At 36.8% G+C, this 20,439-nt stretch overlaps 1 protein-coding gene across 2 annotated transcripts in view; it reads left to right on the forward strand.

Moving 5' to 3' along the window:
• Nucleotides 1–20,439, forward strand: part of luzp2 (leucine zipper protein 2) — a 139,550-nt gene that overhangs the window by 77,459 nt on the left and 41,652 nt on the right. For both annotated transcript variants that reach the window (XM_063471533.1, XM_063471524.1), the window contains exon 5: nt 2,728–2,790. In XM_063471533.1, the coding sequence (XP_063327603.1) occupies nt 2,728–2,790 (63 nt within the window). The remainder of the gene's footprint in view (nt 1–2,727; nt 2,791–20,439) is intronic.

Raw genomic sequence — 20,439 nt, forward strand, 5'->3', positions numbered from 1 at the left:
ACAAACGCATGTTTAATTTTGTGATTATTTCAAATATATATGCAAACCATGGAAGCATGCAACATGTGTTACAAGATACGTGAAAATTAATTTAATGATAAAATAAAGAGGTTTTTGGTGTCAGTGGAAAACATCATTTCTGTTAACTCCAGTTTTAATAAACACACAATATTTTAATTACTGAACCAATTAAAAGAAATGCACCTCTAAGGAGTTCAAATAATGTTTCTTTGCTACCAAACAATATGAGAAGCAATGAGTATTTACACCTTTAAATTATTACACAGTGAATAATTCTATATTTAGTTTCAGCAGCTTTACTGCATTTGGTATCAGGTAAGGTTAAAAGCAGCCTTAATTTAAGACAAACTTTAATTTCTTCATCATGATTAGTACAAGTACTCATTTTAATGTACTTGCTCTGAGAGTCTTTTTTGTAGAATTCAGATTAAAAAATGTATTTTGGCATCGGCGGTGATGCTGCATTAATACACTGTATGTGCTGTGCCTTACTGTATTGGCCCACATTTCTACTCTCATACTGTTCTGAGAAATCCTCTCTTGTTCCTCCACTTACTCCTTATCAACAAATCAGCATAAATCCTGTCTAGCTGCACTGACAGCTACAGTACTGGAATGCTTCTAGGATTTTCAATATATGCTAATGAAAATCTGGCCTGTAACAGTGCAGGCTTCTTATGCACAGTCACAGCGTTTAATGGGCACCGTGACATTACAATCGACAATCAAATCATGGACTCTCAGCGAGATAAACAAAGTACAGTAACATTTCCAATGACGTGTGTGCCATTTTCCTTTGCCTGGTGACAAATCCCAATTTCTGGTTTTTGTGGTTTGACATTTACATTCTGAAAAATTATATTTATCCCACTTTCTAAGATTTAAGATTCAAAATAGCACCTCAGCAGGATGTAAAAGCTACACATGTTCAACAAAACAATGAAATAATCTATCTAGTAGAAAACATGGCTTCTAAAAGTTCCTAGTGAAAAATAAAAACATAAGGAGAAGCATATACCTTGCAAAATCACAGAAAAACACACATTACAAAGTTGCTAAATATTTGTTGACAGATATGGGTAATTACATTCAAGCCAATCTCAACATCAGACAGTTTATTGCCATGAGCAGAGATATATCAGATGTATCTTATGAAATATTTTAGCTACAAATATTACAATGACTAATTATTATCAATTGTTATTATTGTTGTTAATATTTGAGTACATTTGAAATACTATTTCATATGTAGATAGATAGATAGATAGATAGATAGATAGATAGAACTATAACCGACTCGTACTCCCTTATCCTAATACCTAAGCACTGTAAAAGTTGTTTTTCTTTTCTTTTTTTCTTCTTTTTTTTAACCATTCCTGGGGGCATTGGTGGTGACTGCAAGCCTCAGACATGAACCTTGATGTTATCATGCCCTGTTAGGGGATGTGAGTCAACTGGTGAGGCTTATTTTACTGTTCCCCGGGGTATGTACCTGACATGAGGGCACCAGACCCATGAATCTTTTCGTCTTTGTCCTCAGGACTATGTTGATGACCTCTTTCAAGGACGCACCTTGCTAAAACCTTTTTTTTTAGAATTGAAAACTCAGAGACAAAACCGTAACCTATCTGTCTTACACACTGAATTCATTCGCTTAGATATATAGTAGCCCATGGCAGCAGTTTGCTGGTTGGTTTTTCAACCTCTGTATGGCTACAAGTCCATACAACCACACACACAAACACACATGCCACAGGCACACTCTAATTTTAACTGAAAAATGAAAGACATACCAAGCTCTTGATGAAAGGATGTTGATCAACAAAGATATTTTAGTGAGATGATAAACATGTGGGCTTGTCATGTGGAAAATATACAGCCACACTATGGTGCAATCAAAGAGTCTTCCGGGACACTTGTTATGCCTAATTCTAACTAATTCTGCAAGGCACAAGAAAAATGTAATATGGGGTTTTGTCAAAGTTTAAAGGTCTTTAGGCCATTGTGGTTGACTAAAAAGCTAAAAGAAAAAGTTTATGGTAAGGTACAGTGTTTATGTTGCCTGATATGAGCCTTTTCATATAGGTTTAACTGGAGGCTAAGTCAATTTTTTAATGCTGGCACTGGAATATTCAGAAACAGTCAGTGTGCTGTTGCATAGAAGCATGGATGATGTGTGAAAAATAATTTTATTCAGTGGCATAATTAGTAACCAGAATGTTCTTTCCTTCTCTGTTCTGTATGTTTGTATGTCTTTTTTCTAAGTCTTCTCAGGGACAGTGACAATGATTGAATATTGATGTTATCATGGTTAGGTTGGAGATGTGAGTCACCTGCTGTGGTCTAGTTTACAGTTCCCCAGGATGTCTTGGTAGAAAGTGGAAAAAAACGTTGACTTGCATTTATTTGATTTAAAAAAATATAGAAAATACATTTATTTTTTTTATATTTCATTCGAAATGAAGCATATGAGACCTATTTTTCAAGATTTATAGGATGTTGTAAGTAGGAACAAATAGGCTTTGGCTTTTATTCACATACAGAATTGCATCCGTTGAATGAAATTAATTACACATACACTAGGCAAACTCATCATCCATAACGGTCATTAAATATGTTCACTGATGGAAAAAAAGCACACATGCATACAGCTGGACTTTCTATGTGATCATCTTTTTATCTTTTTTTTGTCTTCCCTGTCTTCAGATTAAATTTCTTAAAGTGGAGATGGAGAAAAAAACCAAAATCATCAAGGATTTACAGCAAGAGGTGAGTCATCAAAATATTCATTCATAAGGTATATACAGACAGAAAAAAATATAAGGGAAAAATTGCATTGTCTCTACACAGTTATCTATAAAAATGCTATAAAATGTAGCATTTAAACAAATATAATGATATCATCGTTGGTGTATATTATTTTTCCATTTTAAATCTCAAATTAGTGAAGCTTGACAGTGCTATCGTTCACAATGTCGAATTAAAAATCTCCTGTTAAGAGCCTGTGATTGCTTTGACCATGGTTTACATAATTACATTATTGTTTTACTGAATTTTCTTCCTTACCAAACCATTCAGTAACCCTTGTAGACAACTCTCAAGATATAAATACTTACCCTGGATAACTATGGTCACTCATAACAATATAATAGTTCTCTATTGGAGGGAAAATTAGATCATCCCAGCAAATTTTCCCCCACAGTGACTCACCTCAGGGGTGCGCAATTAAGATTGTCCTTTATTTTCTTACACATCTGTAGGTAACTTGAGTGTTTTCTAATTAAATGATCAAGATTCCACCTTTCTGTCCTTGTTTGATTAATTTTCTTGATTATCTGTGTTTGCCAAAAGCCATTAGATTATCCCCAGGGACTCAGAGGAAAGCATGTTTGTCTCAGTCAAAGGTGGACAAACACTGGCACTGGGGTAAACATTTTCATTTCAACGAGTACTTTGAAATACAGTTTTATAAAATAAATGTTTTTGATCATGTTTGCAATCATGATTGCCATGGCTTCCACTGGTTGAGAATCTGGGCTCTCTTCCTCTGCAACTTCTGTGATGGATTTCTCTCTGCAGGGTTGTTCAACATCTGTGCAAAGTAGTGCATCTAAAAAGAAGTTCTTTCTCTTTGATTCTGAGGCTCTGACACAACATCTAACACTTACTTACTGCTGATGCCTTAGACAGCTTAAAAAAAGGTTCAGCTTGCAAATACCATTCTAGCCTTACTGAAAATATATGACTCTATGATATCTGCAATTTGGTTTGTTTTCTATATGAATAAAAAAACAATCAAATAATATATTCCAATAGAAAAAATCAGAACAACATGGCAACATCAGTAAAAGCTGCCTTTAGGGGTGTTTAGACCCCTAGACAGTTCTAATATTTTGTTTTTTATTTATCAGCAATGTGACATGAAAGAAAAATGAAACATCTGTAGACTTTGCTGTGACAAATGAAATGAAATTGGATCCTACCATCCACTTAACTGATTTTACTGTGTTTTATAGCTATAGAGCACAGTCATTAACTGAGTAATCACCGAAAAAAATAATAAAATAAATTTGTTTCTGTGTGAGTTGTGACAATGGGATATTATACCAATTTTGTATGGATTTTGAATTCTCTTATATTGCAGATTTGACTGCAATATTTTCAAATGCAAATTAGAAAGAATCGGCTATGGGGATGATTTACTCATCAAGTAATTTTTACTTACTATAGTTTATACTAGTTTATACTACTACTACTACTAATAATAATAATACATTGGCTAATAAACTACTAAACATGAGCATATGTGTATGAAAAAATATGTTTTGGAGCAAATAAGAGTTTCTTTTAATAGTTGGACAGATTACATAGGCAACTCTTAGTTTGCTGCCTATGATCACAAAGCCATGAAGTGCTTTTGAACGGCAAGAAAGCTATTTAAATACATCATAGGATCATGGGAAATGATGAAGACATACTGGAAATTATACCACCATATTGCTCACTATTGCACTGAGGAAAGTGATTTTTGCCAGATGTTCAAATTAATTTGAGACCATTTTTACTGAGCTTTGCTTCAGTAACATGATCAAGTGCTTCAAATGAAGAATCAAACAGTCACATAATGATATCAGTTTACTGAGATCAATCTGTTTTAAGAAGAACCTTTCAAGTTATCTTGCCCTTGACCTCCCTACTGGTACTAAAATTGCTGCGTCTTCACAGTCTGCAATTTTATAGAGATAGTAGAGGTTGATCTTAAATTGTGTGTAAACCTGTACCGATTGCCTTTAATTGTTCTCTGTGGAATTTTTGACCTCTAACATCATGGAGCAATGTTTTTTTTTTTCTTTTCTTTTTTTCCCAAGGTCGCTGTTGTTCTTATCACGTGAATTCACAAGCGACCTAATATCTAATTTTACCAGTTCCACAGATCTATACTGGAGTAAATGTACCTGGATGCTCTGATGCACCATTATTCTTTGTAAAATTAACTTTACCACCTACTGAGTACATTTAGAAAAAAAGGAACACTGAGAAACGTCGTTGTTCTGTGATTTTATCTCAGGCTGTTTAATACTGCAGTTCTGGCACAAAGATAATAGTCCTTGCATAACAATGCAGAAATTCTTTGGTTAATAGTAGAAAGCACAGTTTAGGTATTAACTATTTCAAACATAATCTTATTAATTATTGCAATTGAACATCTGAGGTAGCAGAAAATTGAAATGAATACTTTTGGCTCAGATGTTATTGTAGCATACCATTTTACCACTTTTCAATTTTAAATACTATAAAAAATATAAATACATGCTTTTTATCTATTAAACAGGAAAGTACAGTATTCACTGGCCTTCACTTGCTCTACATTTTGTCATGCTGCAGCCTTATTACAAAATGTATTCAATTCATTAGTCACCTCAAAATTCTACACAACACCCCATAATGACAAAGAGAAAATAGTTTGCTTGAAATTTTGCAAATGTATTAAGCATAAAAAACAAAACTATTACATGTATTCACAGTCTTTGCCATGACACTCAAAACTGAGCTCGGTTGCATCCTGTTTTCAATGATCATCTGTCTGATGTTTCCACAACTTGATTGGAGTCCACCTGTGGTAAATTCAGTTGACTGGACATGATTTGGAAAGGCGAAATCACAGTGGTGGCAGGATCATGCTCTGTGTATGTTTTTTGGCAGCAGGAACTGGGACTATAGTCAGGGTCAAGGGAAAGATACATGCAGGAAGGTTCATCTTTCAACAGGACGACCCTAAGCACACAGTCAAGATAACAACTGAGTGGCTTTATTTTCATACGTCTCTGCCAGAGCCCACACTTGAAACTGACTGAACATCTGTGGAGAAATCTGAAAATGGCGCATGAGAAGTTCAACAAAGAAGAATGGGAGAAACTGCCCAAAAATTGGTGCACCAAACTCAAAAAAACATGGACTGTAATGGCTGCCAAAAGAGCTTCAAGAAAGTACTGAGCAAAGGCTGTGAATACTTAGTTATTCACTTATAGGTATAATACTGTTACAATTTTGTTTTTTTGTCAAGGTGTTTTTTACAGGCTATTGTCTTTGGAATTTTGTGGTGGGAAATACATTTAATCCGTTTTGGAAAAACATCACATGGCAAAATATGGAACAAGCGACATGCCATGAATACTTTCCGGATGTACTGTATATTGCAATAGTGTACTGTAGTACACACACATGCAGGACATTTAGACGTTCACAGTGGTGATTATTCTTATTATTATCGTTAGAGAAATTATTACATTAAAAAACTCTATTGTTTGGGAGTTTTTAGATTTTTATGAGTGGAAGATGAGTGAGTCAAAGACAGATGTGCACTTTTTCCCTTTTTGTGGCTAATGAGGGAAGCACTTCAGACTGTACTAGTCTGCCACTGCGACCTTAACACAATCTCTGTCCAGCCCACTGATGTGCAGAAACAAGTGTGACTGGGTCATTCAGCACATTTCAACCCTCCTGAATTGTCAGTATGGTACAGTCATTATAGTAAGGTATAAAAATAATGCTGCCTTGGGCTACTGTTAAATGCTACTTTTTTAGCCTCCTTAACTCTCTTGGGGGTAATCAGAGGTAAATTTAGAAGCACTTCTATAATCAATCAAGTGATTTTCACAGCAAGAGCTTCCACGTGTCAGCAGATCAGTTTAACTTGGTAAATGACCCATAAAGACGGCCATGATTTGACTTTGTAATGAACAATTAGAAATGCTTTTGCTCTTAAACAACATCTTGATTTGGGAGTACAATAAAAGCACACAGACAAAGAACCATGACTTAACAAATGCTGGTCACGATCATTGCAGCTTATGTGTAATTTAAAGGTTTTACGCATTTTAATCCCAGGACTACTGCTATATCGCATTACTATCTGCATACATTGTACACACCAATCTTCTCCAACCAAAGAGCTGGCAAAAAGCTTTGCCAAATGTAGGACTTGAATAAGAGTTTGAGACTTTTGAATGCACTTTGTGGTAGAGTTTCAAGAGAAATGCTTCTTCACACTAGTTATTTACTCAGATTTCCACTGCAATCAGCTGAACGAGGCAAAGAGCAGCAGTACAGATCACATGATTGTTTTCTAGGTCCTCCGTTTCCATTTCACAGAGCGCTTCGTTGTTGGCGTTTTTAGGTTTTAATGTTGTATTTTTGATTTACATTTCTTAGAAAATAGCCAAGAAGATTAATAACTTTTATAGTCACATATGGAATGGGCCATGTGTATGCTACAGAGATCAGGGGACTTCTTTAACATCTGTGCTATACGTCAAAATATATGTTCGCATCTATTACATAGTCTCAAGTTACATAAAAATAATTTGCGGAAATGCAAAAGTCAAACATTTTAAATCATTACAATTTTACCTCAGCAGTTGTAACTGGATTTAGAACTGTTTTAAGTATAAATGAGCCAGAACAAAGAGTAGGAGAAACAGGCTAGACAATGCATGAAAATTCAATATAAATGAGATGTTACAAAAGAGTTGCTCTTGCACATTTTATATGCACACCATAAAACCATAGGGTTTACACTTGGATAAAATTCAGTCTGGCATACCAAGTTTTTCTACTTACTTTGCAAAGCATATAGAGTGGCAGGTGGGATGGTTTGGTGTAAATTTGTTGCGAACCCAATAACCACTGTTTCACAGTATCTATTTCAATCTATTCAATATGCATTAATAGTGGCTATTCCACCAGTGTCGTTCTAAAACTGAAAATACAACTAATTACTGGGATAATGTATAAATAAAAACATAATTTAAATGTGTATATGAACAATACTTGAACAACCAATAAATAAAACATCAAAGCTATGTAACGTAAATGAGAAGTAACTAGTCAAAGGCTACAGTTTTCAATAATGCTGAATTGATTCATTTGCTGCTGAGAGGTGTTTGTAATACATTATCCATCCTGTTTGTATCATTATTGATTATCTAAATATTAGAAACATGACCAAAGTTGTGACCTAAGATTTGTGATATAGCATATTATCCTGTCGGAGTCACCCATCAAAAGATGAATACATTGTGGTTATAAAAGGATGGACATGATCAGCAACACCAAGTAGGTTGTGGCATTTACTGTATATGATGCTCAATGGGCACTAAAGAGCAAAATATCCCTTCTAAGGTTATACCACCAATAGCAGCCTGGATTGTTGATACTAGGCAGGATGGGGTCATGTTTTTATGTTGTTTAGCCAAATTCTGACACTACCACCCGCATGTTGCAGCAGAAACTAACAAGACAACATTTTCCCAGTTTTCTGTAGTTGAATTTGTTTGAGCCTGTACGAATTACAGCATCAGTTTCCTGTCCTTAGCTGACAGGAGTGGAACTTTTTGTGGTACAATCAGAGATGCTCTTTTGCGTACCTTGGTTTCAAACAAATGGTTATTTCAATTACTGTTTGCTTCTTATGAGCTCAAAACAGACTGGTCATTTTGCTCTAGCATCAACAAGGCATTGTAGCCCAGAGGGCTGCCACACATTGGACCATTCTCTGTAAACCCTAGGGTTGGTTGTGGTTTGTGAGAGACTAATAACAATGCCACATTTAAAATTGCTTAAATCACCTTTCTTCCGCATTCTCGTGCTCAGTTTGAACTTCAGCTAATTGTCTGAATGTCATACACGGATTTGCTGACATGTGATCAGCTGATTAGTTGTGTTAACAAGCACTTGAACAGGTATACCTAATGAACTGTCTGGTGTGAGTATTATTTTACACTAATTTTCTGCATTGTTATTCTGAGGCCAAAGTATATAAAAATTCCTAACAAAGCTGAAGGGAACATCGGTAAATCCATTTATATCCTTTGTTTACAACAGTATTGGGTTTTAAAATCTGTTTTATGTTGCATATCACTGTGAATTGTGTTGTGGTGTCAGAGGGGAAGCTTTATGGCTGCAATTCACTGTGAAGTCATTATCAATGATTTGCTTTCAGAGCTTATTATGACTATTTTGAGGGAGAGTGATTTGCAGGCTGACTTGGATCCTGCTGGGATTCATCAGGTTCTCACAGAGCATTGTAATAGACAGCCACACATTCAGCTCCTTGCCGCTGATGCTGATTTTTTTTTTCTAGTTTAAAATGGCTTCCTGACATTGTCTTCTTCCTTTCATGTCTTCCCGATGTAATTTCACCAGCTAAATGGCAGAAGAAAAAAATAATGCATTGGGGCATTTACTGGATCTCTCTATGATAGCCTTAAAAAGAAAGGAGTGACAAGAAACTGAAGTAGGCGGATAAGGGAAACTGCATCATTATGTGTTGAGGAGGACAAAGACAAAGCAGATGAAACTGCAGAACTAACAGAGGTTTTATACTATGCTCTAGCAAAACATGCAGTTTTTTCTTTCTCTTTAGATTGATGGCACAAACTCACTTCTTCCTCGTCAGCAGAAAGTGATAGTGAATTCATCAGAAGTCACTATTATCATGCTTTCAAGTGAGTCAAGTGAATATAAAGTAAATTAAGAAGAACATTCTTAAGCAACCTTGCTTGTATTGATGAGGCTTCATCAGAGTTCATTTCACACATGTGATCACTTACATACATTAAGAAGAAGTCCATAAAAATCAATGATTTCATATATTATCTACTTAAAAAATGAATATTCAAACCCCATAGGGGCAAAAGTGATTACTGTGTTGTGACTTGACTAATTACATAACACATTCTGTTTACTTTTTTCCCCCCCAGCATAGATATATCACAATAATGATACAGGCAAGACACATCTAGTTTTGTTTATTTATATATAAACATATGACGATAAATGTCATATTTTCCATAGGCACAGTGCATGTAGATACATCATTTATTGTTCAAACCACAAAGTAACAACTGTCATATTTTAGTCAGACTTTTCTATGATAGTCCAGATGTCGTGACCTTTTTAGATGCAAATTAATCAAAACATAAATTGGTCACCGTGGGAGAGCAGATGTTACTCTTTGGATCCCTACAAAAGAGTTTAAAAATCTAACATGCAAACTAGGAAATAACGATGACAATAACAAAATGAAAGCAGCAAAAACAACATACTGTATGAGTAATCAGCAGCCATTGATGACATTTCTAAGAGTTGATATAAGACCACCCACACAATTAGCACATATTGAGGAACAAACTCACAGTTTTAGTTGCCTGTTGCCTTTAAGATGAATCAAATAAATGCTTTGAATTTGAAAATATATTTTTGATTACGGGTTCAAACTTCAGCAGATTATAAAGACAAAAATAAAACACAGGCAGATGAAGTTAATCGTTTCGCTGTCATGCCTGTTTCTTGTTTCTCTTTCATATAGTCCTTTTGAATTTCCCTCACTTTTCATGCAGAGATTAAGTGCTTTTATGTTATGATGCCATGCCCATTTCACACAATGTCCACTACCAAAACAGCTCTGACCTCGGCACTCTTCACTCGCAGCATTGATTCTTCCTCCACTGAGATCAGAGGAAAACCCAGGAGGCTTGTCATCGAATCTCTGGTTTTGCCATAAACTACACACACAGTTCAGTTCATTGGACAGCCTGGAGTTCAATAGAATGTGGCTCAGGGTGAGCAGGTGGGTTAACAGACTGTCGCTTCCCCTCAGTCGGTGTCTAAAGCATTCAGGAAAAATAAGCCAAATAGATGTTAGAGTTTATATAACTGTTCCTGGCATAAGAGCAAATAAATTCCAGAAAAAAGAAATTAAATGTAAAATTAAATGCTACAAAGGTTTATACTGATTTCTTGTAAGAATGCGTATCAAGATATGATTTTAGCAGCGCCGTCCAGCCCTAAGTGCATCACAAGCCAGTGTCTGCAGTGGTACTGCCTCTTTAGGTCAACATCATCGGTTTGTTTTGATAAGGCTTTCTGCAGAGAGCAAAAGTTATCTGGCATAGGTTTGTCAGTTTATTTATTTATTTATTTCACCTTTGGTAGGATCATGGAAAATTAATTAATAAAAATATTAATATTAATAAATTCAACTGCATCCTGTGTTAAGCAGGGTATGTTTTGAGATGTGTATGTATAAGGCAAGAAAAATGAGACAAGGTATTCAAATAAAGGCCCAGAATGAAAGTATATGGGATTTTGATGCAGTCAGCAGTATTGACAATACCTGCAGTGGTATTTTTGTGGACAATGTAGGCTGCACATGGTACACATATAGCAGAGGCTGCTGTGCTAAAGATGCTTTCTTGCACTGTTGTTGTTGTTGTTTATTATCAGTCATATGCATTCGATGATGTCAGAATGAGTAACATTATGAAATACATGACACTCACTTTCCTAATACTTTGTTGTTGTTTATTTAGAAACTGATAACTAACACCTGGAGAAACTGCAAAGACAGTGAAGTCTTATTTAGCGCCTGTGCGAAGGCTGTCTTCTGTAGACAGCGTATTTGTATATATCATATATATGTATATATTGTGTATATCAACACAATGAACTAATCTAGCAGAGTCTGTGAGGAGAAAAAGGCTATTTAGAAAATATGCAAATCATGAGGTACAGTAATTCTGCATTGCTTGTCTGTAATGAAATCTGGAGTGGCAGGTAAACCAGAAAATACAGTGTGTGGGTTTAGTGTCTCATGCTAACACGAGGGCGTGTTCCATCTGGGGCCCAAAGGGCGGTTTGTATTAAATCTGCATTTCTTCCCAACACTGCTGAAGTGCTGTAATATGCAAAAAGACAAATTGCAGTTGCCGTCTGTGAAATAGCCAGTACAGCAATTCTGTTTTATTTACAGGTTATATGTATTACTTTCAGAATCTCAATATTTTATTTCTTATAGCCGGAGATTGTGCAATTAGTTTGAAAGCATGGCCTGGAAATCACAAGTGTGTAATCTATTACAGTACTGCATAGAAGAGGGTTATTCTGCTCATAATGAATTGCGGATGTCCAAACTATCTCCACATTTAGAAGCACTGATTGTTCCAAAATGTAGAGTGATGTGAACACTCAGGATCAGTACCCAAAATGTCCTAAAACCTAAATATGAAGGATACACAGATGGAAAGCACTCAGTTTCCATATAGTTATACAGTGTAACTTAAGAACAGTGTAACTAAAAGTAAATATCAGGATATTTGAAACGTTCCAGGTTTTGTGGTTGCGTGAGTAACTAACATTTAGTCAGAAACACTGCATTGTATTTTTAAAGAAAACAATTCCTAAGTGCAGACTGTTTGAGCTGTGCATGTCTGTAGCCACTCCAGGTAGTTACTCAAATAAAAGCAAACGAATCTACTTATCTTATGTTTTTACAAGCAATGAATTATGTTTGGGGTTTTTTTTTTAACTCGCTGGTGAGTGCAATTCATTGCATTGCTCATTACATTATTTACTCTGTAACACAGCATCTGGTGCCTTGTCACATGATTATCAGTTAACAGTATAAACGTGTAGGCTATGAACTACAAGGGCAGTACTTGTATGTAAACCTTTGTGGTAAAATACTCAGCTTAATTTTAAGTTGATGTGAACATTATGTGTGTAAAATATAGATTGAGAAATAGCTTCCTGGCCTAAAACATTTACATTACTAATGTATGTATGTAAAATAATTAACTATGTGATCATGTTGCGTATGCTTGTTGGACACTTGGAAAACTATAATGTTTAAAGATTATTCAGGTAAAAAAAATCCAAATACATAACAATAGGATCCTATCCAGACCAGGAGATCATGCATTGGGTAAAAAGTATTTATTTCCTCGTTTGTCCTTCATCATCTCTATTTTAAAAACAAATAAACAAAAGTGGATTTTGTGAATAATTTTTGAGAGCAATTACACTCCAAAGTTAGACACTGCCGTAGCGGCTGATTTAGTGGCAGCTGTGATATCTCTAAGCTAAAATATATATGTTTGCATTAAATAAGTCATCAGAAAACTGATGGGAATGAATGAATCATTGCAACTCTCTGCTCCACAGAGGAAGCAGAGTAACAATCAGCCACAAAGTTACCCTTGCCATCAAAGTGTTACTTCTGGCTGAGCTTTGCGTCAGCTTGAAGTGAAAAATCATACTTCCTCGTTTGGAGTGTGTGGGATGTATGTCTGGGTAACTCAACCACCTGCCGGCATCTCCTGCATTTATGCATAAGCCTTAGACGTTCTGTTACAAGTGCGATCATATTTGTGTCACTCTCCACATTGTTTTGCACTTAATACAAAAATTTTGTTACGTGTGGCTTCGTGGACACTGGCACGGAACTCAGATGAAAGAAACTTGTTCAAGAGAGGCTGCATGTGTGCACAGGGCTGGTGCCATGCTGTCACTTAGCAGCGTTGCTTTATTCCTCATACCCCGTCATGGATATTGATTTCTGGCCCTCAGCTTCCAGACAAGTGACCGGTTTTCTGTGGTATTCAGCTGTGACACTATAAAGTGGATGGTCTATTTTTTATTTATTTATTTTTTAAAGAAATACATCCAAGTATTTCACGACTGATGAAGGCTGTGACTGCAGATATTTCTTTGAGATGTTCAGAAAATTACTTTTTTTCTCCCTTATTTTATTGTAGCTAGAGGCTGTTTTAACAAACACTGTGACTTCACACGACTTTCAATTTCAAAATGTCTTGACACCATGGGACAGTGTCAAGACATCAGAGAATGGTGAAAACATAGAGGCTTATTCTGAAGGAAAATATTGAAAAGGAGTTTAAATATTTCTATATCATTATTTTTGAAAAGAAGCTGGTCTCCAGGAGGCCTTGTAGTTTTAATTATAGCTACATTTCTTTACTGAACAGTAAAAAGATTGTAATCATACACATATACAAAAGAACTCCCCCGATCAGACGGTCTGTTCTTCAAGCTCGGGTCCTCTACCAGAGGCCTGGGAGCTTGAAGGTCCTCTACAGTACCTGCTGTTCCTTGGACTGCAATCTGAGATCTCGGAGATCTTGTTCCTGGGATCTGCAAGACCCACTCACCTAGCTTGGGGATTACTGCCCTGAGTGCTCCAATTTCCACGGGGACCACTGTTACCTTCACCCTCCACATCTTCTTGAGTTCTTCTCTCAACCCTTGGTACTTCCCCAGCTTCTCATGTTTTTTCTTCCTGATGTTACTGTAATTCAGTATAAATCTACATCTACGCTATAGCCGTCTTCCTCTGCTTGACTACCACCACTATGTCCGGTTGGTTAGCCACCACCAGTTGATAGGATTTCTGGATCTCAGCCACTTCCACTATCTGCCGGTGGTACATACCGTGCAGGGGCCTGTCCTTCCATGATTGCTCCTTCTCTTGCTCGTCTGCAATGTTGGCTTCTGGTAGTTTGATGCCCTCAGTTCTGACTACTTTCCCTCTCTTCATTACCATGACTAGACTTCTCCAGTCCGAATGACATTCCAATGTTGTTTCTATAGATCCTGGTGGTGTGAATCAGTGTCTCGTTCACTCTTGCTATACTGCTTGATGTCATCCATGTAGAGGAGGTGGCTGACGATTGCTCCATTCTGTAGTCAGTATTTGTAGCCACTCTTTTCAGTGATCTCACTGAGGGGGTTCAGGCCTACGCAGAACAGCAGTGGGGACAGCACACCTCCTTGGTAGATCCTGCACTTGATGGTGACTAGTGCTATTGGCTTGAAGTTGGCCTCTAGTGTTGTTGTCCACATCCCCATTGAGTACCTGATGAAGGCTCTTAGTGTCCTGTTGATCTTGTAAAGTTCTAGGCATTCCAGGATCCAGGTGTGGGGCATCAAGTCATAGGTTTTCTTGTAATCAATCCAGGCAGTGCACAGGTTGGTCAGTCTGGTCTTGCAGTCTCAGGCAACTTCTCTGTCTACCAGGTTCTAATATTTTGCCCCTCTGGTATTCCTGCCAGTTCCTTTCTGTGCCTCGCGCAGGTATTGAGCCATATGCCTGTTCAACTTCACCTCTATGATGCTCGACATGAGCTTGCATGTGGTACTGAAGCAGGTTATTGGCCGGTAGTTGGAAGGGACCGGTCCCTTCTAGGGGTCCTACCAACTACCAACTGGTTTATTTGTGCTGCCAGATGCTCAGGGAGTGCAGTGAGCTTCTTTAGCCAGTAGGCATGAATCATGTTGGGGCCTGGTGTTGTCCAACTCTTTATACTGGATGGCCTTTCTTGGATGTTTGCCACTGTGATAGTTACTGGATGCTTTTCAGAGAGGTTGCTGTGGTCTGCTCTTAAAACCACAAGCCACTAAGCATTGTGGTTATGTATTGCATCCTTCTTCTGTATGCTCATCCAGTATTGCACCATCTCCAGCCTTGGTGATGCTGTTCTCATATTGTTTCCCTGCCACTGAGAGTACACCTTGGATGGTTCAGTTGAGTACAGATGGTTTATTCTCCTGGCTCCTATCTGTCTGGTATACCGCTTCAAGCGGCTGGCCAACGTTGTGAGTCTTTGCTTGGCAGTTTCCAAGGCTTCGGGTATGGACAGCTCGTTGAACTTCTTAGGCACCTTCTTCATCGCATCTTTCTTCAACTCCGATATTTGGAAGTGCTTTCCACTGTACTCAACATGGAAACGTTTTGCCTTGCTTTGCCATCAAAGCATCCCTTGATTAAGCAGTGTAAATTTACCACCTTAATGACTAATGTGTGTGAATTAAAGTTAAGTTCTTGGTAGAACTTACAGTACAGAGGCATTAATCAATATTTTGCAGGAATATTATTTTTGACAAGGCTCACATGTATCTATTGACTGGAGTGTACCCTCCAACACATCAGAATAGATATTATGCCCATGTCTGTCTGTCAAAATAAACAACTGTAATCACATATCCAATTTATCCATTACTTTTTATTTCTGTTTATATGAGGCAATTTCAGGAACAGAAGAGTATTTTTTCAGTCACTATTTATGTTCCTCACTGAGAGAGTAAACACTATTGAAGAAACGAGAAAAAAATTGGATAGAAAATGGGCGGGGATGGTCTGAACCAGCGTTTGCTGGCATTTACTTATCTCAGTGTGCATGTTTATTTACGTGTAGTGTTTTGTTACTGCTGCTCTAATGTTGCCTTTTATTTTTACCAGTTCTAGCTTGTTTAAGAAAAAAAATCTGATGGTCTGACATTAACTAAGGGGATAGGCTGTGTTAAATCTCAAAAGGGCCTTCTTTGGGGAAAAAAAACCCCAAACAAAACATTATTTTCCTGGTGTTTTTTTTAATGAAAATCTCTTTGTACCTTTAGTGTTTTGCTCTCACTGCTCTCAATCCAGTGTATAGTCTCCTCTTATTCCCCATATTTAAACTTGTCCTTATATGCATGTTGATAATTTAAACTGTATGCGTGCAACACGATGTAATAACAAACAAATACCTGTCATACTAAACAGTTCTAGCTGATGATAGTTGTAGGCAGCAAACTGGCAACTTCTCAAGATTTTGTTGAGTCTGTTCTTGAGGACTCCTTTATTTATCCTTGCAGGTGTTTAATGTAACTCATAAACAAACTCGTTAGTTCTCAGTGTGATTTACATAATGACTACAGCTACAGAAAATGTCACATCTTTAGCAATGTAATACAAAAGTACAGTGAATTAGTTTACTCTCCATGCGGTGCACAATGGCAGCCTTATAGCCAAACGCAAACTGGCAGGAGTCAGGGAAGTTTTCTACCACTGTAAAATATCACTTCACACATCATTACATCTAGCCGTTAATCTTCATGCAGTGTCATATGCTCACTTTTTTTCTCTGATTGGATCCAATTAAACAGAGTACCTCATTTTCACCTCACTGACAGCCTTATTACTAAAAATCTGTTGTTATCCAAAAGTCCTAAATGTTCCCTAGTGTCATAACAATTCAGTATACAAAGTTTGGCATATGGCAATATTACATGGCAAGCGAACTGTGAATGAACTGAGTGTCATTTCTTGGAACAAGTAGTTAACACTTTTAACCATTTCAGAAATATTTTTCCTACACTTACATACTAAAGGTAGTGTCTTACCCAAGCAAAATCCAATAGGTAACTTAGAATTATGGCTAACCTAATTGACACTTGACCTAATTCACTTTCACTAATCCTAGCTGGGTGGGTTTAATTGCCTTGCCATAACCCTTGTGTCATCATGTGTTTGTGTTGCCAGTTAAGGTTATATTGATCTTGAATATTATTAGCATAGGCGTTGGAATCATTCAATATGTGTTATTTTCTTATATTTTGTTATTGAGAGTTTTAAACTTTAAAGAGAAAAAAAATAGTTGAGCCTAGCTGTTGAGCCATTTGTGTTTACAGTGCTCACTCTGCACAGACTACAAATCCATCCATCCATCCATGCATCCATCCATCTGTCCATCCATCCATCCTCTTCCACTTATCCAGCTCAGAGCTGCCAGAGACTGGAGCCTATCCCAGCTAGACTACCCATCATCAATTAAATTATTAGCTCTGGAGGGAATGTCACATAAAGTAAACTTTGATCACTTAGAACTGTTTCTGCCAGAATGCTTTTGGACCGTTGTGCCTTTCCAGCTTTAAGCTGATCAGCTTGGAAGTTACATCCATTTGTCTGGTCATTATTCATATCTTAGAGCTGAGGTACTTGAATTCATCTCTAATCACTTTCTACATTACAGATGGCTCACTATCTTAATTCTCAATCTAATTCATCAGATTGTTCGAGCCATTTTTGATTCTGCTTGAAAAAAATACAAGGAATGACAGTAAATCAAATGACCAGAACGTATTAGTGTTCAGGGATGAACTGCAGCTTTATTATTATGCCAGTGGTAATTCAGGCCACATCACATGGAATATTTCAGCTCTTTTTTGAAACACCCAGCCTTCCCAATTTCCCCGAGAGGATCAATAGAGTTCATCTTATCTCCTTTCTTTAAATAGCCTGAAGCCTTGTCAGGCATCGTACGGCACGTCTCAACAGCTATTTGATGAGAAATGCAGAGAGGCAATATCTATAAAGAAGCACTGAAATGAAGCTTGTGGTCAGCTCAGATGAATATATGGACAATATTAGCATCAAGGTAAATTAAATCTAATCTAATCTAAAATGATTGATAACTCATAAACACAAGCTTTAAGTATTTATATATTTTTTTCTTATAGTTTGCTTCTGTCCTTGTTTTCCATTTCTTGCCCTCTTGTGGGGGGTCACCACTTGTGTCCACCAAGTTAATTAAAATGGCAGACAGCTATGGGGAAAACAAAATCCCTAGACTGCCCTGTTCTTAATGCACAGATTATGTATTGCATGCTTATGATTGTACAGCAAAACAATAGGCCAGTGACAAGGAAGCAGTCTGTTCGCTTATGCATAATACCCCCTCAAGAGTCCTTAAGGATCTGCCAAGACAAGTTCAACTCAAGCTGTCAAGCATGCCGGTATAAGATATCAGGGGGCTATGTTATATTTAATAGCTTATCAGCAGCAAATATTTGCTTTGCTAATGCCTGTAATTTATATTGGATGTGTTTGACAGCAACACGGCTTCCTGTGCAGGCCCCACCTTAATTTTCTTCCATTGTGAGTTTCTCTTTTCATAGATTATTGCTCTGTACTGACAGTGATTGGAATTGGCTACATTATGTGTGGAATCCGTTCATTAATATATGACAGAGGCTGTCAAATAAACTGAAGTTTTCATTTTATAATATGCATGCATTCTTTAACTTACAAGAAGCTGAAATCCTGGAAGAAAAATTACAGTTCTTGAGAAAAAGACAACATATTGTAGAATGTGGCAAAACATACAGCTGAAAAGTTGCAAAAAAATATCTCATTTCAGATACTGTCTTTGTGTCGTGCGTTAATTATGGACTTTAAACAACTGGTGTTTATAGACCTTTTATATATAATTACAACCTTACAATAAAAATATACAATTTTATCAGTTTGTTTTTGTTTATTATTTTGAAAGCAAAAAACCCCCCCCCAAGAAAACATCATTGAATTTTATGCTATGGGAGCCAGCCAAAGGCACAGGGGAACCAGTAATGACTTTGCTTATCAAAGGACTTTGTTGTTCACTTAATCAGAAAGCTTTAAATGATCTATAATTAAAGTAGTGGACTTCAAAAAAAGTATAATTCCTTAAGATGTACAATAGCAAGTTCCTTAACTTCAAATCCAAATGTTCATATGTTCTCTTAAGATAATAGGAGAAGGAGGGTCAACACAACAACAGGGTTGAGTTTCTTTTGTCCAGCCAAGTAAGTGTAAGTGCTAACATTAAACATAATATATATAGTTATTATTTATAAAGTGGTTGTTAATCTTAAAACTTTCATTAAATCCTAGAGGTACTGTTTCATGACAACATTTAAGTGAGATTAGGTATATTTAAGAAAACCCTATTCTGGTGATGTCGCCACCAGAATAGGGTTGTTGGTCCCTTTTTGAGTGGAGCTTGTTTATTCATCATGTGCTCCAGCTTCTTCTCCCATCACAAAGACAGCTTAATTTGTAATTATAGATGGCCATTAGTGTGTCTTTGAGTGTTAATGGTTGTCCGTCTCCTCATCTTAGCCATGTGACTATCTACAGTATCTAGGGCATACCTCACATCTTGTTGAAATAGGCTCCAGCTACCATGAGCTGCACAGAGTGTGTATAACTAATAGATGGACAGAGCCAGCGAATGCATTTTTGTTTTCTACAGGCACGGTAATCAACATAAATAATGAAGGCATATTTTCATGACATGTAACCTGTTAAAACGGTGATGCCACAGAATCATCTTGTCCTTTTGGGTTGTTTTGCCATTAACAATGAATCTTATTGACCTTTTAAGCTGAAATGTGTTATGACAACAGCGCCGCACTTGTAAGTGGTGTCAAGTAATGCGCACGCCACGGCCAGTTTGAAATAAAAATGTCAGCCCTAAATGCAATGCACTTTTCATAGTTTATTTAAACTTTGCAGGGCTGGGTGGAATGCACCGCTTGGGAGAGTTTGATACATAAATATGAAATATGCCAGTTTATTATGCACACTGCATTCACACTCCATAGTGTAAATTTGGGAACAACTCGACTGAGATGAAATACAAAATGTGTTTCCAGAAGACTTGGTTTCTGATGCTTCGCACTGAGGCTAAAAGGATGCTGCACTGATGGCTGTTGAGTAGTATGAAAGTTGACCTAGATGGACAGTAAATATCAGCACTTAGTGCCCGTGAGCATATCAGCACTTTATAATGTGCGAAAATAACTTTGACTTGAATAATGGGAATTTCTTTTATGTGTGTATGTGTTTGTGTGCTAAAGTCCTTTAGGTTGCTGTGATAGCCTATATTACTGTATGCATTGCATTTTATCACTAACTATACAATTATTTGCAATAATAAAGCACTAAACTTGTCAGCAGATTCTGAAACATAATGTGATTGT

This window comes from Pelmatolapia mariae, linkage group LG1, assembly GCF_036321145.2.
Source record: "Pelmatolapia mariae isolate MD_Pm_ZW linkage group LG1, Pm_UMD_F_2, whole genome shotgun sequence".
NCBI classification, from domain to species: Eukaryota; Metazoa; Chordata; class Actinopteri; order Cichliformes; family Cichlidae; genus Pelmatolapia; species Pelmatolapia mariae.